The 23193-nt window shown below is 40.4% G+C and overlaps 1 protein-coding gene across 8 annotated transcripts in view; it reads left to right on the top strand.

Moving 5' to 3' along the window:
* The window catches only part of LOC120798032 (R3H domain-containing protein 1), a 47244-nt gene that overhangs the window by 6976 nt on the left and 17075 nt on the right, over window positions 1-23193 (top strand). For 7 of the 8 annotated variants that reach the window (XR_005708612.1, XR_005708611.1, XM_040141962.1 and 4 more), the window contains exons 2-12: window positions 2098-2257; window positions 6464-6662; window positions 15407-15530; window positions 17102-17180; window positions 18045-18104; window positions 18797-18937; window positions 19244-19352; window positions 19553-19648; window positions 20094-20119; window positions 20415-20468; window positions 20785-21017. Coding sequence is in view for 6 of the 8 variants with exons in the window: in XM_040141962.1 (XP_039997896.1) it covers window positions 6504-6662; window positions 15407-15530; window positions 17102-17180; window positions 18045-18104; window positions 18797-18937; window positions 19244-19352; window positions 19553-19648; window positions 20094-20119; window positions 20415-20468; window positions 20785-21017 (1081 nt within the window). In the remaining 2 variants the exon portion in view is untranslated. The remainder of the gene's footprint in view (window positions 1-2097; window positions 2258-6463; window positions 6663-15406; window positions 15531-17101; window positions 17181-18044; window positions 18105-18796; window positions 18938-19243; window positions 19353-19552; window positions 19649-20093; window positions 20120-20414; window positions 20469-20784; window positions 21018-23193) is intronic. The other variant, XM_040141963.1, reaches the window with a different exon arrangement.

Here is a 23193-nt window from a genome sequence, read left to right on the forward strand (position 1 = left end):
TTTTACACACTGCATGTGTGTGTGTGTGTGTGTGTGTTATAGCTGCAGGACCAATACTAAATTACAGAGCAGGCTCCATATTATTCCATTTCAGACATTTAGCAGGAACTCGCAGCGGATTGAATTGGCACTACCTCTGCCTTCGACTAGGAGCATGGAGGGCAAAATCTAGAGCCACAGAACAGAGATGATACTCCTGTCACACATGAACAACCATGTAGAAAGTCCTGGGTGCATGTAGAAAGAGACGAGGGGCAAAAAGAAGAGCAGGGGGTAAAGATAAGAGCATCTTGGAACAAGAAGAAAAAGATACAGGCAATTCAGAGGAGAAAGTAATTCTGTCTTAAGATGACCAACACACAGTAATACATCATCTGGTTACAAACTGCATATACTAGGTTTTGCACTCTCCTGATGTAATATTGATGAATGGATCTTGCCTTGGGCATCACTTGACTGTTTGCCAATGCCAAGGAGAAATGTTACAGGCTGAAGAGGACATTTTGCTCACAGATTTGCTAAAATGTCAATCAGAAAAGCTAATATTTAGGTTTCAAGCCTGAAAGAATTCATTTCCCCTCTACTCACATTACATCACTGTATGATGTCACATTTTGAACATTTAACAGCAAACAACATGCGTATTAAGGAGTTATGGAGTTCTAGATTGTATGAACATTAAGAGGTGCTGTTTATGTATTCATGGTTCTTGAAGGCAGCTGAACAAAAGCAATGCACCAAATGGCGACTGTTCCGCGGCACGTCTTTCCCACCCATCATCATCTCAGTCTGCAGCTCTGACTGCAGCCTGAGGTGTCATGAGAAGGAAGATTATAAAGCGAGCAGGGATTCCACTTGACCTTTTTGCCTGGCACGGGGGTCGCACCAAGCCTGTGTCGAGAGCAGCAGCCAGGCCTTGGCACCATTGGATGCCAGAGTCAGCGTGGCACCTCTCCCGCTCACCGAGACGGAGATTAGAGGAGGAGGGAGAGGCCGAGAGAGAAGCAGGGAGACAGTGAGAAGCCTGGACATTGGTCAGATATATATTTTGCTGGAAGAGAATGTACAGTATTAAGTGATCTGATGTAGACCTCGCTGAAGTGATTGATAAGTGTTTGACAGAAAATGAATCAGCATTTTTAAAGGTATATTTTCAAGTAAAAATGCCAGACATTAATTGATTCAAGCTTCTCAATTGTAAGGATTTTTTTTATTTTCTTTGATCAGTTTATGTCTTTGTAAACTGATTATCTTTTGGTTTTGGACTGCTGGTCACACAAAACAAGACATTTGAGGACATCACCTTGGGCTTTAGAAAATTTAATGGTCACCTTTCACTGTTTTCTGATATTTTGTAGCTCAACCAATCAAAAAATTGAGTAAACAATCTGGGGATTAAATGATAATGAAAATAATCATTAGTTGCAGCCCTCATCTGATGTTTATTTGGCAACCACAACTAAATGCAACCACATTTTCAAAATTTAACGGAGGTTGGTAGCTAATTAAAGCAGCCATTCAACAGAAATGTCAAGTGAAGTGCGAGGAAAAACACTGATTTAGAAATGAAGCTGAAAATCATATGTCCTGTATCATAATTCATATTACAATAGACTTTCTTTTTCTCTGTTGTTCGTGTATCAGATGTCTGCCCTGCCAAACTAGTGTCACCCTATATTTAAGCTAGAAAGGAATTTGCTGGAAAATAGGAAAATAAAGATTGTACGCTAGATGATTTGAAATTTATGTGCCACCAAATGGCAGAGGATTTTCAGCTGAGAAATGCTATCTTCCCCCACTGTTCTCTGAATTCCTAATGCTTGGTTTTTACGAGGTTGGCAGGGGTGCCTTCTCCTGTTGCCTCTACCACACTCCCATCTCTGCTCTCATCCATTATTTATGGTGCATAGGCACGCACAGGCCCAGAAATACACACTCACCACACTTTTACTTTTTAGTCTGACTCACAAATATTTCAGAGTTGCTGACATCCTGGCTGCTGTCATTCCATGCGACCTCAGTGTCAGTACCGCTCCAAACCTCTGACCTCGCGCCCCTAACACCACAGCGCTAACCCTGTGCCTCTTTCATTGGCAGGTCAGCAGGGGTCATGAGGGTGTCGGAGGCCCCAGTTGCTGTTCAGAGCAGCTGAAACAGACATGGGCAAAGAAGTCTCGGATGGCATCGGTAGGCTCAGCCTCATCGACTTCACCAGCCACATCCTCCTTCGCCACAACCACCACTGGCTACGTATCAAGTACGTCTACGCTTTATTTCTGTTTGACAAGAATAGTCAGTCAGGGAATGTGATGAAAACTCTGGACAACTCAGCGTTAAATAAGTCGATTTTCCATCCAGATATAGTACAAATTTTAACCGAATTTCAAGAAAATCTGCAAAAGAAAATGTGAATTCATGGGCGTTCCCATCCACTGCAGTTATGTGAATCCTAGGAGCTGGGAGTATCATTTCCAATCAGTGTCATTTCACCATTGCAGAGGAAAAGACCTAACGAGAGAGAGTAGATAACAGAGTGCCAGTCAAATCTCAAATGATGGAAAACATGATGGAAGTATGACATTTCTGTTTGTGTGATTTGTTCATTTGAGGATGGTCACAGTCTCCTCATCACTCCACACAGATCTGATGTTTTTAGTCTAATGTAGTTTTTTTATTTTCTACAGTGGAAGCTTGAGTAACGTTTCACTCTCTAACACGTTTCAAGTACCTCATGATTTATTCACTTAGTCTGTTTCTGTTGCACTTTATTGCTGCATTTTATTTTTATCCACCAAAACTTTTTTTGAAAACAGGTGGATTTAAACACACTTAAATTATCTGTACTGTTGTGTTATGATAAAATCTTCATAATAATTACAGGGTGGGAATATCTCACATTGTGACAGATTTTGATAGACTTATGATTCACTTGGATGGGAGAACTTAGAGCAAAAATCTAAATAAGAAAGTTTTGTCAAGAGACGATAAATGATAATATAAAAATATCATCAGCTCAAGTTACAAAGGAGTCACTTCATTAGAATCTACAGTAGCAGGATCTACTGTGCATTCCATTGTTGCATTTTATGGTATTTTTCAGTGTAAGGCAAATTAGACAATTCACACCAATTGAACCCAATTTAACAGTCCTACAGTTGTGAAAAAGATGTCAGTCAGAAGTGTTTGATTTTTAAGAATTCTTTCTAAACAGTCAATGTTAATGGGTGTCTTCTTATATAAACATACAGTAAATAAATGAACCATACATAAGCCTAATTTTTGCACTTTTTCTAATGTTAAATGAATCGCAGGAAGCAAAGGTTTTGATTTCAAAGTCAACACACTACAGTTAAAATGTTTTATTTGAACATTTACATCGCTCTCAACCCCAGTGGGATGCTTCGGTACAGCGTTAACATGAAATAAATGAAGTGTTTATATACCCGTGGAGCAGATGACTGGTTATGGCTTGAGTTAGAAGTTCCCTTCCTGCTACAGCATAGAAGCATCTACTGATAAAAGCCATTAGCTGTCATTACGCTGAGTGCATTATCCATAATTTGACATTACGATATTAGGAGAGCCATAAATATGTATACTGTATATAAGAAAAATATGGTGATGTCAGTTTTCAATCTCACTCATAAGAGACCAAATTGCTATTCCTTACTTTCCAAGATGGTTCCTTATCGTAACAGTAAGGATCAAATGATGATCCATATCACTTATACAGTCAAAACATCAGGGATTCTGAACAGGCACACAGTGCAATTACCTCAGCAATGAGAGACGAGACGGTGAAATTCGAATGCATCAAAGTCTGGAGCCAAATTTAGTCCAACACTCCAGTCCCATGATAAAATGTGTTTGGAAGAATGAATGATTTGGTGAGGGACAAAATAGCTATCCATCACAAGCCTGGCTCTTGAAAATATCTGTCCAATATTGCAAATCTTCAAGCGAGCGACTCAAGAGACTTCACTCATCAAAATGTCAGCAACAGACACTAAATATTCAAAGACGTGCAGAGTACTCTGGAGTATTAAGCTGTTTTCCTTCAGAATGTAAAAATAATGTAAAGCAGCAGCCGGTGCTGCTTTTGTCAAACCTCTGACAGGTCATTGAAATTCAACGTCGGACTCTCCAGTGCCCAGCTAAATTTAAGCTAACCTCTTAGCCTTGAATAGCATTAGGTTAGCGGTACATTTGCCCGGCAGAGGAGCTCAGGAGAGCAGTGGACTTCACTAGAAGTCAATTACTCTGACATAGAGGAATTGGATGCCTTTTTTTTTTTTTTTTTTTTAAGAGAGCGGCTGTCTCAGCTCTTTTGGGACGGAGATAAACCATCAAGTCTCAGCCAGCCGCTTTGCTACTCAGCGACCAGATAGGAAAATGGCTCTGATCACTGCCGGGCAAATAGGTTGAGGCCCTGCTGATTGACGAGGGCTGAAACACACACATAGCCAGTCACGTACACAATCAAGCACAGAGAAAGTGCTGTCGTGTGTGGATCCAGTTTTGATGTGCAAAGTGAATTTGATGAGCCCATTTCTAATTAACCTATTAATCATAGCTTTCATGTACCAGATGTCTGCCCTCCCTTCTTGTGTGTGTGAGTCTATGTGTGTGTTTCACTGCATGGGGCCTGACTGCATAATTAGGGCATATCAGCAGGATGGACTCGCACCATGACTTCAACATAGGGAGGTCATGGCATTACACAGATATTTCCTACAACAGACCGTAGGTGCAAAGCAACTCATGTTAAAGGATCAGCAACAATGTGAAGTCCTTTTATTTCGAAAAATATGCTTTTTACTTAACAGAATTAAGCTAATGTTGGGTCCCAAGTGGAGACAAAGACTGTAATCTAAATCTTTTTGATCTCATAGGAGCAAACTGTCCTCCTGCAGAGTCTTGTCCAGTCATGTCCATTGTCTCTTGCTGAACAGCTGCAGCGCTGTGAGAGAGCGCAGACAGAGAATGTTGTTTGATGACCACAGACTGTGCTGAAGACACAAACGGCCCCTCTCCTCATTCTTCTGCTTGCTACTTCATAGACCTCTCTCACAACAGACATTTTGAGTTGTCAAGCACAGGTGTAATTACACTAGTTACACCTCTGTTTTTCCAGCTATAAAAAAAAAAATCCACCATGAAAACATTTGTTAGGCTGCTCCGTTGGAAGTTTGCATCATTCCACATGGGGCAAATCACTGTTTTTACTCCTGCAGCATTGTAGCTTTGTCTTTCAAAATAAAAGCCACAAGAAAAAGCAAAGGCATTTAACACTTCTCAAACAAAGATGTGGACTGCACCACAGATGAAGAGCAGTTGTTTTACTGTGCTCCTGATCTAATGATCCAGTGTGAACACGTAAGTTTGATTTATTACTTTATGGATAAATAGCACGTATATCAATTTACTTACTACTTGTACTTTTATGAACCTTAATGCCATCTCAATGCACTACATATATATATATATATATATACACACAATGTTTTTCAAAAATGTAGACCCATATTATTGCATCTATTAATTATTGTATTATTGCTGTTTGCATTTGTAAAATAAATGGACACGGTTATATTATTATTAGATAAGCTAAATAAATAAATTCTGAATTTTTTCATCTTTGTCACATTCAAAAGTAGAAGAAGCATGAAGGTGATGATGATGCCTCCATAACGACTGGACACACCCAAAATTCTCAGTGTTTTTATTCATTATTGGGTCCTAACAGAACACTGCAATCGTAGATTTAGATGTAGAAAAAGACTAATACACTTGTAGAATTTGTGCAACGGACAACAGAAATTTAAAAAACAAAACAAAAATAACAACCCCACAGATGCAGCAATTTTGAGGCAGATACTGATTAATTTAAAAAATCAACCATTAATCCAGCCAATATATTTCTATATATTTTTAAATCTAACATTTTTAATAAGGATCCCTTAAATTTTATTTTGTAAGGGATCATGATCGATATACACATACACTGCATGTACTGAGCAGGATCTCAGTTGAAAAATAAACTTTTCAGTACTTTCTTGTGGACAAACTATGCAACTATGTATCTTGACATGGTTTCTAAATTATGAAAATATCTTTGGCATATTTGTACAATAACTTCCTGTTACTTATCATCCAATATTTTCCACTAATACATCTGTGATAAGCTAATATCAGACAATTAAAACCCCTCTGACTGCTCAGATATAGTTCATCCCTGAAAAAAACACATGTACAACAGTTACTTTGTGGTATCTTTTATTTGTATTTTTCCTGTTACTCAAGGCTTAAATAAAAGACATTTATCAAAATGGAGAGCTACAACCTGTGTATCCTCTCGTCCTAACATGCAACCCACGTAAATGTTCAGTCATAAACATCTGTGATTCTTCCTTGTAATTCTTCAACAAAAAAAGGCCCTTACAGACATGTCCCTGCCTTTCAGGTTCTCTCTATTTGCCTACATCTCCCAGTAAGACTTTGCGATGAGAATGTCCGATACTGCTGACAGTGAAACGATGAAGGTTTCCGAAGCCGCCGACCTAGTTTCATCTCCAAAAGACAACGCCACCAAGTCTGAGGTTTTGGACCAGAGCCAGAGCAGCAGAGAGGAACACGGCAGCAACAGTAAAGTGGACATACAGGTAAAGAACAGTGACATCTCATGCAACTGAATGAAATTCCCCCTGAAAACTCTCCAGTAAAGTCCCATTCCTATATATCACTGACAGGCATTGTATTGACTGAATGATTGAGCACTTTTGTTAAAAGAAAGTATCAGTTTCAGATAGTCTTTGTTTGATGTTTCCTCAACCCTACTTATAAACATCTAATCGTGGAGCGCTAGAGGTGTCAGCAGCCTGACTGAACCCGGACTGAGCTGAGGACACTTGACACTTTACCATATATTTTCACTTTTTCTCCACACTCACCTCCATGAAAATTCAGACACAGTCAACGTCAAACACAAACTGCCCTGGGGATCTCCTGTCACCTGCAGCATTCAAGATGATTTTCCCGGCTGCTTCGGCAAGCAAAATTATTCCTGAAAAGTATAATCTGCACAGACTGAAATAATAATGCGGGGCTTGACTGTACTTTGCCACAGCACTTAGGTCAGTCAGAGAGATTCCTCACTCCTGTCTCCCTGGCTGTTGATAAATGTCCAAGTTGTAAAAATCATTTGGGCATGGGAACTAGTCAATCTCATGTATCCTCCATGGGAGATATTTAAGCAGTGATGTACTGGGGATTTGGGACGGCTGAGATCACTTTCAAATAAACTGCTAATTAATTAGGGCCCTATGTCATTGCAACAAATGTGCTTTGAGACCGCTGAAAATTTACACTTGTTAATTTGGCATTTTAAAATAAAACCGGTGCTTACTGGTTTATGTCCACAGAGGAATGGACACTAAAGAGCAAAACTGGGGAAACAATGCGAAATCTCTTCAAATGTGGTCAAGGAAACAAAATCCAGGAAAGGAAAAGGGTTGTCTCTTTGGCAGCAGCCTAAAAATAGGATTCAGGCCAATCTGGCCTTGTGGTTGGAAGCAGGCAGAGCGAGGGAGTCAGGCAAGCAGATAATCTGGAGCGCAAATCCTGGCTTATCTACCAACTTCCTGTGTCTTTGTTACCCTGAGGAACAGAATGACACCAGCATGGGGGAGCTGCAGTTGAGAGAGTAGGGGACCCAGGAGAAACTGGGAGGGAGGGATGAGTTGAGAGGTTGTAAGAAGGAGGAATCAAGGAGAGGAGGAAGGTAAAAGAACCTGACAGACATGGTACTGAACAAAACATGAGGGAGAGCAGAGGGAAAAGGAAAAATAAGCATAAGGATAAAGGTGAGGGAATGATTTCTCCTCCTTAAATCATTCTTCTCAACAGAAAAAATTCCTTCTAACTACCGGCTCAGTTAATAAAGTAACTCAGGTCCAAATAACTAGCCACAGACCGCAGCGCTTTAAAACTCCATCTGCTCTGAACAGAAATTAATTTTATGTGAGTAAGAGACTAACTTTTGAAAGATGAAATTACACAGTCTTTCTCTTGGAAATGAAAAGTTGACTTCATAAGCAATAAAGCGCACCATTGCTCAAATCAGTACAGTCAGGGATTTTGCTGCTACACCTTTACTTGGTCTGGTATAAGCAGTAGTTTATGGTGGCTAATGTTAGCAGACCAGATAGATATTGCTGTGGAACTGACATCACTGAATTTTTATGACCCTTCTCTACTGGGGCACCATTTTTTATTTCAGTTAGGTCGCCTAATAATGATGTCTATTAAAGGAATATATTGGCATTTTGGGAAAGACGCTTATTTGCTTTCCTGTTGAGAGTTAAATGAGAAGATTGATACCACTGTCATATCTGAGCCTTTACATGTGAAGCTAAAGGCATTAGCCAGTTAGCTTAGCTTAGCATAAAGACTGGAAGTAGGGGGAAACAGCTGTACTGGCTCTGTCCAAAGGTAACAAAATTTGAATGCCTTTATTAGGGTTACAGTGAAAGATGACAAGAAAACTCCTGGTAGTCTAACAGTTACCCCCTCCTTCCAGTCCTTATGCTAAGCTAAAATAATCGGCTGCATAATCAGCATGTAGTATACAGAAATGAGAGTGCTATCGATTTTCTCATCTAATTCTCAGTAAGAAAGCAAATGCATATGCATATTCTCCAAGATGTCCTTTAAGCAACTGAATCGAGAATCTTGAAGTGAATTTCAGTGTGCCATTATCTTGTAATTACCTTGTGGCCACAGTGGCTGCTGTTTGGCAAAGGTTACATAGTCTTGCTTTGTTTTCAATGAAAACATGTCTTCCAATATACAATAGCACAACGTAACTGATATTCTGTGTAATTCTACATTTAAACCAAGCATTTCATAATAGTCAGATATCGAAATAAACAAATGTAGAGACTGAAATTAGTAGTGGCTTTGGTTAAAATTCTTGATTTCCCCCTTAGCCCCAAGTAAAATGCCCTCAGTTCTTACCACCAAAAGCAAAACTCTGTCCCTCTACCGCCATGTCTCACCTTAAATTGACTTTGTATGTTTCCCTGCCTCCTGTAATGTTTTTTGTGACTTCTCCCAATGTAGGCTGTATGTAACTACTTACCTCTCATTCTACTCCTTTTCCTTAAACTCACCCTGGCATAATTACTCCATGGTTACAGGATATACCAAGATATGCTGACGGCACTGAGGCCCCTGACCTTTCCACAAGTAATTTTCAGCGGTAGAGAAGGTGAAGCTAATTCTGTCGCTCTGTGTAAGAGCAATGGTTAAATGCCTGAACTGTTCATTGTGGGAGAAATGGATGAGGGATGGGGATAAGAAACACGGGAGGAGGCAGCTGTAGCTGTAGAAAAGCATTCCAATAGTGGAAAGAGGGGGTGGGCAGACTGGGTGACTTTGCCACCATCTGCCTCCAGCTCTCCAGCTCTGTCCTCTGCGGCAGGACAGGTGGCCGCCCTACTTCTGCTGACTTCAGTCCTTTCCCTCTCCCCCTTTCCCATTCCTTTATCTCCTGCCGGCATTGTTCATTCCCCACCGGCCCCACGCCACTCAATTAGCTGGTGTAGCGGTGCGCTCAAAGTCCCAGCCCCCGAACCCCCCCACCCCTACCCTCCTCCACATCCATATTACCTGATACAGAAAGGGGCACGGCAGGTCACAGGCATTGGAGATGGCCGAACAGTGGTCCATTTCAATTTTTTATAGGTGTTATTTGGCCCTGGAGCTCAATGAGGGAGGGGAGGGGTTGTCCTTTTGATTTTGAGGACAGGTGGGAAGGACAGAACTGTGTGTGTGTGTGTTTGTGTTTGTTTGTGTTTGTGTGTGTGGATACATGTTGGGATTAGGAAGCAGAGGACTGGGCTCTGTTACAATTTATACTGAAATGGCTCCTGCCAGGTCTCCCCCTCCTCCTGTCCTCCGCTCTTCTGTGCATGCTACTGCGAGACCTTCTGTTTATAAGTACACGTACACATACACACACACAGCCACTCGTGCGTAAAAGCGCAGAGGCACCAAGCTGTCTCACACACTGTTGGGCGGCTGGTTTCTCTCTGCTTTCTGCATCTCACCTCCAGCGACTGGGTCTGATTCACATGACAGCTAAATGGAGCTGGGAGCAACACATAAAACTGACCCAAATCACTCACAGCCAAATGTCTGGCTTTTGTTTTCTCTCTCTCTCTCTCTCTCTGTGTGTGTGTGTGTGTGTGTGTGTGTGTGTGTGTGTGTGTGTGTGTTTGTGTTTGTGTTTGTGTTTGTGTGTGTTTGTGTGTGTGTTTGTGTGTGTGTTTGTGTGTGAGAAAGGGGTCTCACAGTGCAACTGCTTTGGTACCATATGCTCTGCAGAAATTAATTCATGCTCCCAGGAAATTGTGAATGTTCAACTTGAGACTTCATGCTGAAAAGGGGATTTTCATTTTATATTTGCAGATCAATGCCTCTGAATTTTGTTCTGTGCTCTTAAATTTTTCAGTTTAGGAACAAACATAAAAAGGCGGGCATTACAGGAGGATATGTGCGGGGGTTTTTTGCCATCTTGAATTGTTTTGCTCTTTTGCAGAGCTAGTAGCGCACTCATGCACAAAATGTAGGCCAGTCATATATAATTCAAACTTCTCCAGTTTTTTAAAGTAACAATCCTCTTTTCCCCTCCAAACTTCTGTGGTTTGTTTGAATTTTTTTTTTTTTTTTTTTTTTTGCACTTTTTCTCTGCACCCCTCCCCTACCTATGGACAGCCTGTGAAGTACTCTAAGGTACGGTACTCGACATGCATGTTGTGCAAGGATGCTCCAACCTGTCTCGTGCAATTGAATTGCGTTGTTTGCTTTGATTGAGTCGGAAGTTGTACCTGTGTTTCCTGTCAAGCAAGGTGTTATTGTACGCGTTGCTGCAGACGTCTAAAATTACTTCGGTGCAATATGTTGACTTGCCATTACATGAATGAAATTGGAGGCTATGGTATGAGCTATGCCTGAGAACACAAATAGTTTGAAATTTCCTGTGTGCTTGCTGCATTGCTTTTGATGTTCCCTGAGGAAAACATTAGAAGGCTTGGGTTTATGTGAAAATGCTTACTCTGTTTTTTACTCAAGATTGTTCTGATTAAGTTATCTGAGAGGATCTGCAGCCACAGGTTTGCAATAATCTTAGCAAAGAAAAGCTCAGTCGCTCTGGAAAAGATTTGTAAGCTAAAATGTGAAATATTGAAACCGTATGATTTGCTTGCAAGAATTGATTGTGCTCGCTGGCTGTTTTTGTTTTACTTGGGCTTGTCACTGTGATGCGTGATGATACTGATGCAGTTGTGTGTGTGCATGGTTTTAACTGTGCCCACCTACCTGCATCCCCTCCCCCTTAGTCCAACACCAGGCTAAAGCTCGTGCGGAGCCTTGCAGTGTGTGAAGAGTCCTTTCCTTGCCCTATTCCTGAGCCTTCAGCAGCACCTCAGGTAACAATATCCCTGAATAACCAGAGTGCATTCATGTTAGAGATGTCCCGGTATACCATTTTTATTGTATTGAAACCGCCAACTGTTTCTGTTACTGTCAATACTGTGATTATTGACGTGTTCAGAGGACATCATGAATGCAGCACAATACTCCTATTTTTATTAGCTGTTTGATATTGATTATCCTCCAGAGAGTCACTTTTTATCAGTCAAACAGAGGCAGGATGACCACAGAAGGACCAGAGAGTCAGGCTCCTTGCATGTCCAGCTCTTGCTACTCTGGCCATGACTTGCTATGCCAACATTAGCAAGTTTGCCTACTTAAACGCTGCAAGGTTATAGGCGCCAAGTCACAATATTCACTGAGAGACAATATGAATTTTACGTGACTGACAAAGAGGAAAATTTCCTGCCTCAAGGTTGCACACATTACGTTCTTCCTCACAGGATAGCTTCAACCACTGGCTGTTGTATTTGTTCATGTAAGTGTGTGGCAGTCCATCACTATTATGTTTTAACGTTCTGCCTTTTAACTACTAACACCCAGTGAGTAAAATTTACTATCTTACCTAAAGTTTTTGCACTCCAGAATGTCTTAAAGACAGGTCTGTCAGATAATAAATTCTGACTGTAAAAGAGCCCAAAAAAATTCCAAACACAACAATTCAGATAACAAATTTCCCTTATGAACGTCTGAGGACCGAAACATTGCAAATAAAGTGAGAACAAGTGACTGACAGTAAATGCATTTACATGACTGGAAACACTGGAAATTTGGGGGGGAAGTAAATTTACAAAAAGGTTTTACACTCAGCTGAGGATGAACAATCAAAGGCTATGTTTTTGTTATATCTTCCATATTGTGTTTGAGATTTGACTGGTGCTCTTTTAATCATGTCATCTTGTGCCCTCTCCCTCTGCAATGGCACCTGACAGGAGAATTAGCACCACCCGCTGTTTATCTAAGTGACCCAACTCCTTATATTTACATAACATTAGTGGATGGAAATATGCATGAATCAACATTTTCTTAAGCCAATTTTTCTGGAAGTTCATTTAAAATTTGGTTTACATTTGGTTGGACACTTGACTAGTGTGCAGAATTTTTTGGTTCTTTCACAACTGTTAATATCCAGAAGAAATCAGAACCAGAATATGTATGAAAACTTGAATGGGTTCATGGAATCTAAGAGAAATAGACGTTTTCTAAAGTAATTTAATAATTTGGTCTTAGTCTTTAAACAACTAACCTGCTTTTGTTTATGGTGTTTTATTATATTGGTCAGTTTGCAGAGTCTAATTAAGCTGCAATTACAGTTCACTGTTCAGTTTGTTAGGTTTTAATAGAATCCAAGGCAACCATGGAGGGGTAATTTTACTATGTTTCACTTCTAATAGTAGTTTTTCTGAAAGGTTTAATTAATAATAATACGTTTTTTTGGTGAAATTTTTGGAAACCATAATCATACAGTGAAATTTTGATAACGGCACATCCCTAATTACAACCACAATCTGTTTGTATGGAGTAGAGTTTTCCTTTTAATGACTGTAAAATTCATCTCTGTCAACTCATCAAGCCCAGTGTGATGTAGGTGGTTCTCTGACACCTCAGCCCAATTTGTTAAGCTACAGGCCCACATGTATAGCACGGAAGTGCTGACCTGGGATCAGTTCTTCATTTCAGCTCATTACAGTTGAGCAGGTAGACCTCTGGTGCGTGATTAGAGGCCTTTGTCTGACAGCTATGATTAAATACCTGGCCATGACCGCCTGATGAAAACATCACATCATCAAAACAGAAAGTATTGAGCTCCAACAGTGAGCTAGCCGTTCATTTTACTAAATCGACTCTTCTTTTACACCGTATCTCCAGGCAAAGCCCCCCTCTGATCATACTCTCTCCATTACATGCCACTCTGCACAGCTCCCGGCGTGCTTTCACACACACACACACACACACAGGTGTGTCTGTTCCAGGTGTTTCAGCCAGTCAGCACAGAGCATCATAACCAGAGGGCGGTGTTATTCCCACAACAGTCTCGCATCGTCTGCACTCACACGGAGTCCTGTATTACTGCCATCAATCATGTCGAGGAAATTACAATTTCCGCACGTCAGCTACAGAGAGCTATGGAGTGCTCTAATTGAATACTCCTGATAAATTCCCCCACCACTGTTATTTGGCGTGGGGTTGAGACTCCTTCTGCGGCAAACTAACCTAGAGGGGCGCGGAAAAGCAATAAAGAGAGAGGAGAAAAAAACGCATTAGTGGAGTACACATTCAGCTGGAAGATCACTGTTTCTCATTCGAGCCGTTATGATTATCAAAACTAAACATTTCCAACTCTTCACAATTTTACATTTTGTCTCCACTCTCAAGGTGTGTGGATTAACAAAGGGCTGTATGGATCTATAGGGTGTCCAAGCCGCCTCCACATCCTAAAGCACTATATCTGCCCTTACATTGTACACCTGGCTGTCAATTGCAATCAATGGGCAAGAGTGGAGGGCCTCTGAATACATGCCGTACTTTTTTGTTTTAGATTGACAGCACATTCATTACATATGCAGAAGACCATAATTTTCATGCTGTTTTTCCTTTATCTCAAGGTAAATGGATGTCAGAAAACAAATGAGGCAGCTCGCAAAAGCTGCACATCAACCAGGCGGCTTCCGTGTGATGCCGAGGGTGGCGTTAAGCAGCAAACATCACTGCTTCTTGCCAGGAAAAAAAAAAATCCCTTTGCTTTGAAAAACGCACACACACATGAACTCGCTGTCACTTACACAACACACAGTCCTAGACTCATTTTCGCTTTCTCCCAGCTTTGCTCAAGCAATTAGTCAGTCACGGTTCTCATTAGCATATTACATTTTCACATATATTCAGAGAGTCTTAAAAAGAACGAGAATGTAGCGTCTCATTATCTTGTTTCGCAGCTGTTACAGGAATCAAACTCATGACCTTTTTTGGTTATGAGCTACTTTGCCACCCCTAGGTCACCCCTTCTCTCACACGTTCATTCATTCACTTCTCTCTCTCTCAGAAACGCACACACGCTCCAACAGACTCTCTGATGTTAGCTTTCCAGAGTTGTGTTTAATCCAATTACGGTGCACTGGCAACCCCTCTCTTCTATACAGCTTTCCTTTTCAGCCTTTGTAGAATCGCCTGAAAAGCAAATCAGATACTGCTCTGAGTCGAGTGTGTGTGAGTGTGGCAAAGAAGAGCATGACTGGGGTAAACCGAGGCCATTTTTAATAGATCTCACAAAACATCCACACCAGTCTTCCAGCTGGTTCCAGATTGCAGTGCAGTTGATTTAAAAAAAATTTTTACAGTTGGAGGGGGGGTTACAGCTAACTCCTCATTCTATTGAATTTTAAGGAATTTAATGTGCTGTGTTGTTTAATTTCAGGCTCAAATTCATGTATTATTCAGGTGGTTTAATAAAAACAAGCTAATCTGGAAGATTAATTGCCATAGCGATTTGGAATTCATGAACGCAGGCACAATACTACGAGCAAGGAAACAGGTTTTCGATGACAAACCAGGAGAGTTTATTAAGTGTCTTACAGTGCCCTCTTTTGCCCATGCTAGTCTCTAATTAACCTAGAACCCCGGGCAAGATCATAGAAAATGAAATGCCTCATATTTAATGCCTCCTTTCTAAATTAATGTCTCATGGCTGTTCATCATTCAGAACAGACCAGGGCTGAATTTAACATTTGACGCTCTTGTAAAATGCTGACATTGTTTCAGTTGTGTGTGGTAACAAGTTGAAGTCTCCCAAAATAGTAAAAATGAGGCCATTTGGCAAACGCATACACACAGACCACCATTTAATAAACAACATTTTCAAACACATACCTCTGAATCCATCAGTTTTTGACTTATTTTTTTACTCCCCGAACAGGATGGATTCCATCTCCAGCCGTTTGAAAAGGAAGAACGGGCCACACAGGACCAAGCTGAGAAAGAGGACAGCTGTGACAATGGGGACAAACCTGAGAAAATGCAGAGAAAAAGGCTGTCGAGAGGTGAGAAAGGCAATTAAACCCTTAGTGAACTTCTCATTTCAAAAGCATATATAGATTTTTTTTTTTTTTCTTTTCTGGTTTTCTGTTTTAGAAAAAAAAGCATTTTTTCCTGAGTATCTTCACCTTTTCTTCTTATTTTTATGCATTTTAACATATTTATGTTATTGTACCATAAGTGACAGATATATTTCAATATATTTTTAAGTTTGGTTTGATTTTATGGTTAGAAACTTTCATGATGAGATTGATGTCAGAGAAACAGACTTGCCACCGCAGTCACAGGTGATGAAATATTTCCATTAACACCTCAGCTTTCTTTACATTATAAACACCTGGGGCCTCATTTATAAACATTGCTTACTCCCAAAAAGGAGCTTGACTGATGCATGTGCTTTTTTTTTTTTTCCAGACAAAAATTGGAATTTATATATAGAAAATGAGGCAGGGGAATATGTGCACCCTAAATAAATACATATACTGTGTGTACATATATACATATATATGTTTATACAATCCGTGATTTCATTTTGGTGACAATGTTTCTGTGGCGATACTGAAGGCACTGCTGTGTTGACATGAGGCCAAATGCTGTAATGATACTTATCATACAATCCATGTCACTCAGCTAAATTGCAGCCTTCTAATAATTATATCCTTTACCATGTCACAAGGAGCATCCAATCCTAAACATTTTTTTTTTCTGGTGCAGTGCCCTCCAGTTTGTCCAAAAGCACTTTTCAATTTTAAATGATATCTCATTATGGGCCGATAATTGGCGTGATTCAGTTAATTGCGACAAGCTCAAGGTGTGAAGCAATTATACGGATTCCCACAGGCGTATAAAGGTGTCTGCTTCCCTCTGTGGAGCAACACAACTGATGAGGCAGCCTCCAATTATAGAAACCAGACACCCACCGAAGGGAACGAACTCCGGTGTCCCCTGACTCCCGCTGATGGGTCCTATCCTTTTGTTGGTGCACAGGAACATGTTTTTTTCGTTGTCAACTTCGTTATCCATCCACTTCTTCATTTCTTAGAGGGTTCAGCTGGCAGCGCTGCTGATACAAGCTGACACATTTTTTTTCTTTTTTTTTTTCTTTTTTTCCATATTGGTCACACGAATAACAACCATCAAAAAGCACGGTCAACAATGTCACCCTCATTCAAGTGTCTCTTTTCTGACGTGCAGTCTAACTTTTCCATTTTTCCCTCAGAAATAGTCGAATGACAAGCTGATTAATTTGCACATCAGTATTCACAACGGGCGTTTCATTAACTTTATCATCATTAATTTGGAGGAGTTAACGAGGTGGAACATTTCAAGTTCCTTGTTATTCATACTGTATAAAGGAAATTATATTGAGAAAACCACATGCTGCTATGCTGAGGGACTGTTTTATAAATCAGAACATGTTTGAGCTTACGACGATTTCTTCTCTTGTGTGCAGGTAACATTTAGGGTGGAATCTATGCACATGTACGTTTTAGAAATTAGATGTTTGATGCATTGCGTTAATTTCAAAGGTCACCTTGTTGATTATTGAAACAAGACTGTTGTCTCTTTTGGTTAGATTCCAGTCAAGACTACACAGATTCAACTGGCATAGATCTCCATGAGTTCCTGGTCAACACACTGAAGGGCAACCCCAGGTACGCTCAACATCCACACTTGAATAAAACTATTGCAGTAAAACACTGATCCTCAAACACTGACCGCTCAAGGCCTGGTCACACCAGCATTTAAAACTGAATTTTGCAGTGAAATCAGTTCATTTCAATGGAATTACCAAAATCCGTGGATTGTCTTACAGTGGCTAAGTAAATCCATTCAAATTTTCAAATTCAGGTTAAGTACAACAAGAGAGCCAGAGTCTCCAAAACGGAGGAAGCTATCGTAGTTTATAAGCAGAGTTGTATCATCCACTTTCTTTAAACTCCTCTGTCAGAGTAAAAACTGTTCCAGGAAAGAGGCTTGGTTTTCAAACAGTAAGAGGACAGGAGTCGTTGGTAGAAATACACCTTTTGAATAAACCCGTGCGAACTTATTTTCCCATTAGCAAACAAGCTAACAAACTCACTAACTGACAGCTAGGAAGCTTGCTACTTCTGAGGGATTATCTTCCCTTTAGTAACTCTTAACTTGATGACAATTATATATAATTCTGAGAACAAAACGCCAAGAAAATACCAGAAAGAAGGTCTGAGAGCTATTATGACTAGCATATTCCAGATTGATTAGCATGTCAGTGGTTAGCTCATTACAATTTGTCATTTCAAGCTACAATTTGGTTTTGCCAAACTTCTACAAACTCATATTTCCTAGATGACATTTGCTATGCTACTTTCTGATGTGAACGGGTCTTTAGTGTTGTTATCACTATCTAAACATTACTGATCTTTGTTATAACCTAAGTAGTGACAAGAATATAGATTATGAGCACACCTTCAGAGTGTTTGAAATGCCTCAAGCCTAAAGCGTTGCAGTAAAAACATACTTACATATTGTTTTTTCAGGGATCGAATCATGCTTCTGAAGTTGGAACAGGACATCTTGGACTTCATCAGCAATAATGAGTAAGAAATGTTAATATAAGATAATATTAAAGAGGTTTTCATTCAGGTTCTTATCCTAACTAAAGACCACAGCACCTGGTTTCATTCGGTTACCACACATTTCACCAAAGAAGGAGAACTTGACAAGTGAACGCAGCTGCTGTTTTTGATGCGAGTAAACACCGGCAAACTCCAACATCAAGTTAGAAGGTTTTTCCAACGTTGTTGTTGAGAAAACAGGAGCGCTCTAGAATACAACCACAGAAGGATCTTCACACTTTGAGATGGGCTGTGCTTGATGTCACACAATTAAGACGAACGGCTGTTCATTGTCCCAGCTGTTTCAGTAGTGACTGCTCTGTAGATTCTGTAGACCCTGTTTAGGTAAATAACATCCTTTTCAAAAAGAGCCTCTGAGCTTATTATTGGCTCTGGTCATCAAATTCTCCATTTAGTGCCGTTGCGAGTATGGAAATCTTCAGTCCGAATCCCTATCGCTAATGTAGTTTGTTTGTCTAGAGTTACTGAGGGCTTAAAGTTCTCTTCCAGTGAACTCGGGAGTGCTTTGAAACATTTTTAAAAGAGACCCGAGAGCAGATATATCCTTAGAAGGTAAAAACAACAACAAACTGCTTCCAGATGATACAGATGACACTTTGACTGATGTGTTTTAAACTGTAAACCATTAACCACATTTCTATGACCCTCTCTAGAAGCCAAAAGAGAAAGTTTCCGCCCATGACATCTTACCATAGGATGCTGTTACATCGAGTGGCAGCCTACTTTGGCATGGACCACAATGTGGACCCCAGTGGAAAGTCTGTGGTGATCAACAAAACCACCAACACTAGAATGTGAGCCTCTCTTTTCTTTTTTGATGTTTCCCAGGAAGTTTGCTGACCTTATTTGACTGAAATCAATTCCAAACTCAGTACATAACTTATCAGACTGGTGGACATTTGAGGGTGGGATGAGGGTAGGATTACTACAAAATCACTTTGCTTGTTAGTTGACGGTAAATATTTTGCAGCTAGAGCTGTTAAAATCAATCGGTATATAAGTTGGTTTCCTCCCCTGCTTGTTGGTTAGCATATGTTGCAGTCAGCATCTGCTTGAAACTAAGCTGCCACTAAAACTCTTGTGAATTCCCCCACCGACAGACCCGATCAGAAATTCTCAGAGCACATCAAGGATGACAGGGCGGACGATTTTCAGAAACGCTACATTCTCAAACGAGACAACTCCAGCTTTGATCGTGAAGACAGCACGGTAGGTGTTTTTTTTTTTTTTTTTTTTTTTTTTTTCCCCCCTTACTTTCTTTCTTTCTTTCTTTCTTTTTTTTTCACCAAGCTGTCACTTTCATTTCTGACATGTTGGTAAGAGTGGGACAATCTGGCGTCCCTGACATAGCTGCTAAAGAAGCGTGTGTGTCGGTATGTGTGTGTGTGTGTGTGGTGTGTCCTTGCCAGATTCGAATGCGTTTGAAAGCTGACAAGAGGAGCAAATCGATGGAGGAGAGGGAGGAGGAGTACCAGCGAGCCAGAGAAAGGATATTTGCACATGATGTGAGAGCTGTTAGTGTAGGCGGGCTGGGGGGTGGGGGGCCATGTTGCACAAATCTTTGTGTCATTTCTATTCATGTGCAAATTCAGTAGATTTCTTGCTTCCAATTACCACTGCTGGATTTATGAATTTACAAGCGGTGTTACTCCGATTTGGAGCCCCCTTTTATGGGAAAGTCAAATTTAGAGCTGCAAGCAGGTGTACCAGGGTCAAAGCAGCTGATGCAATAGTAAATGTATTATATTTATGGATAAATTGATTAATGCTGTAGAGTCAAATTCATAAGGACACAAAGAAGATTTTTTCAAAAAACACAGACGTGAAACGTAGCTTTCAGCAGAGCTCAAATGCAAAGAGAGAAGTGTTTGAGATAACAGCAAAAAAAAGCTGTGCTGTGAATTAACTGAAATCCTGCAATTTGACTGTAATTTTCATTTTCACCCACAGGGAGATCACTTCATACTGGATAGAAGGTAAGCAATGACATTGTATTAATCACATGACCACTGACTTTACTTCCCCTCTCACTGATTAATAATTTTGTTCCAAAAAGCTGTATCTAATATGGATGATGAATTGCTGGTTAATTGGCCAAAGTCGAACTGATTTCATCCTTTAAAGTGTAACCAAAGCTCTTCACTTTTCAATGAATCACATTTATAGTTTTCCTGTCAGAGCAGCAATTAGCGTCAGCTCTGTCATGTTCTAAAATGGTGGATATCTCATTTTGTCAGCGCCTGTTCTGTAATACCTCTCTCCTCCCTTCAGTGCTCAGGATGAAGATGCATGCATGAGCACCCAGCAGAGGCGGCAAATGTTCAGGTAGGACCACCCCCGTCATTCAGCTCCTTTCAGAGACTGAACCGCAGGCAGAGAAAACCCTTTGAATTGCCGTCTGTCTTAATCGGCTCGCTCAGGAACAGGAGTGCTGATCTGAGGATTTGTTTTTGCTACTCAAGAAAGCTTCTGTTAAATAGGATTTTCTGCCCAGGCCTCCGCATGTGGGACAGGCTATTTGGACAAAAGCTTGCCAATTAAAGCATAAAACCATTTTTAAAAGATGTCACCTTTAATTGATAAAGTATTGTAAAACTTACAAATAAAAATTTTTAAAACAAAATACTTTTTTCTCCCACAGGCTACGGTCCGGCCGGTCAGGCGCCAGTCGGCAGAGCAGCTCGGAGACGGAAACACTGCCGCGGCACGGTGAGCCTCGGCCGTGGAGCAGCACCGACAGCTCGGACAGCTCCAACCGGCTCGCCCCGCGGCCCGCCATCACCAAGGCCAGCAGCTTCAGCGGCATTTCCCCCGGCCTCGTCCGAGGGGACAGCACGGCCAGCAGCAAGAGCACCGGGAGGCTCTCCAAAACAGGCAAGAGAGACAGCTACAACTGCAGCAGTCAGACTAGAGCTGCATAACGGAGCTGTATTACAATATTTAGAAATTGCTCAGAAGCTGGAGACAATGTCCTCAGAATAGCCTCAGTTTGTTTAAAACAAAACAAAGCAGTGCAAAAATACCTTACTGAGTCAGTCGAAAACACAAAAAACTGCATCCACTTGTACTTTACTACAGTGTAGATTGCAGAATGTTGCCTGTTTACTCTTTTAACGAATAGTTTTTCTTAGGAGAAACCAAGTCATGTTTTATCAGATTCAGCTTTTCTGTAATTACATTGTACAGGTAAATTCTGAGTGTAGATGGAGGGATTTCTCTGGTTGCCAATTCAGCATGTCATTTATTCAGTTATTCAAACTTGGCAACGGAAACCCTGTGTCCCAGCATGAAAAGGAAACCTTCACTAATTAAATGGTACTCTGGGTAAAAGGGGAACAGAAATACACATTTTGCATATTCAAGCAAAATCCTCCGGCATCGGGGGCACCTGAGGTCTTACCGGAACAAATGTTTGTTGTCCTGCCGTGGTCAATAAAGTCTGTGCTGCCCCATAGCCGGGCAGCTGTCAGAACTAATTACCGTGCAGCAACATAATGATGGAAGAGGCTCTTAAAAAGCGTTGTAACAGGAGAGCTATAAAACCTAGCAATGAGGAGGTACTGCATTATGTAGAAGTCTAAGCGCCTTGGAAGTGCTACGCAAGTCACCAAGATGAAGTCCAGGCTTCTCCCCGGCTGCGAGTGCTTACTCCACGATATAATACATTTGTAGCTTGATTGGCTGAGATTAGATGCAATGTGTCCTTCACTTTGGGCTTGTCCTCTATATATCAGGGCAGAAATCTTTGGTTGGCCCCTGCTCTCCATTTTTTAGTGCCCTGCCACTGTTTCTGTCTGGCATTTTTCTGTTTTTTTTACAATCTCCTAGATTTTTTTTTTTCTCCACAGAGAGATAGCAGCAGCAGCAGGCTTCTTGCCTGAGCAGTTGTTTAAGTTGTTTACGAGGCAGCTGCCTGCCCTCACTTTGTGTTTTGGGAGAATAAGTCGAGGAGACATCTTGCCTGTGCTGCGGTGTTCTGCATTTGTCCTTCTCCTCAGTCCTCAAATAACCTTTCTTTTCAACAGGCTGCAAGCCATGTCTACCTGAATATATGAACTTATGTTTGATAGAGGATAGAATCTTCTTCAAACATCTGAAAAAGTCTATTATTTTTGAGATAAATTTGACATAATCATACAGTTTTTGCTTAAAGCCATTAAGCGATCTAATCATAACCTTTCCCTTGTTCTGAATCCAGCGGTGGAAATTAACAAAGTAAATTTACTCAAGTACTCAAGTACAGTTTTGACATACTTATACTTAAGTAATTCAGTTTCCTGCTACTTTATTCCTCAACTCCATCACCTTTAAGAGGAAGATATTGCAATTTTTTTAATGCACTACATTTGAGAGATATAGTTAATAGTTACTTTGCCGATTAATATTTAACATACAAACCATATGACCAGCTTATGGAAAATGATCCATTGTTCTACATTGAGCTACCCAATAATATACTGTATTTACCTAATATTTGAAATTAGCTTCACCATGACTCCCTACAACAATGAAGTGCATTAGCAATAATAATCAATTAATATGACAATTAAACATTGACATTTCACTCCATAATGAGTAGTATGATTTTGATACTTTCAGTACATTTGGCAGATAATACTTCTGTACTAGATTTTTAGAACAAGACAGCAATGGAGTATTTTTATATTGTGATGTTGCAACTTTTACATAAAGATCCCCTCCACATATCTTTTGGGACATATAAAAATACTCTACTTGAATGATAGTAAAATTAATAGTAATAATAAGTTTTTGATATGGTTTTGACAAAGAACAGACTACTTAAAACTTCTTAAAATTACCTCTACTCCTTTTCCCTCATTGAAAAATCTGAAGTCTATAAATACGCAAATATTGTTTATTTCAGATGCCCAACTGCTGGATACAAGATGACTCCTACATCACTGAAGAGTTCACTCTCAGTGTTTGTAACCTGGAAGCTTCACGTTTCCACATCACACTTGTCTTAAGTTGCTTACTGGATCATGATGGGCTTCCAGGCCGGTTGTGATGTCACAACGCCCTGCTGGTT

This window comes from Xiphias gladius, chromosome 13, assembly GCF_016859285.1.
Source record: "Xiphias gladius isolate SHS-SW01 ecotype Sanya breed wild chromosome 13, ASM1685928v1, whole genome shotgun sequence".
In the NCBI taxonomy this organism is placed as follows: domain Eukaryota; kingdom Metazoa; phylum Chordata; class Actinopteri; order Istiophoriformes; family Xiphiidae; genus Xiphias; species Xiphias gladius.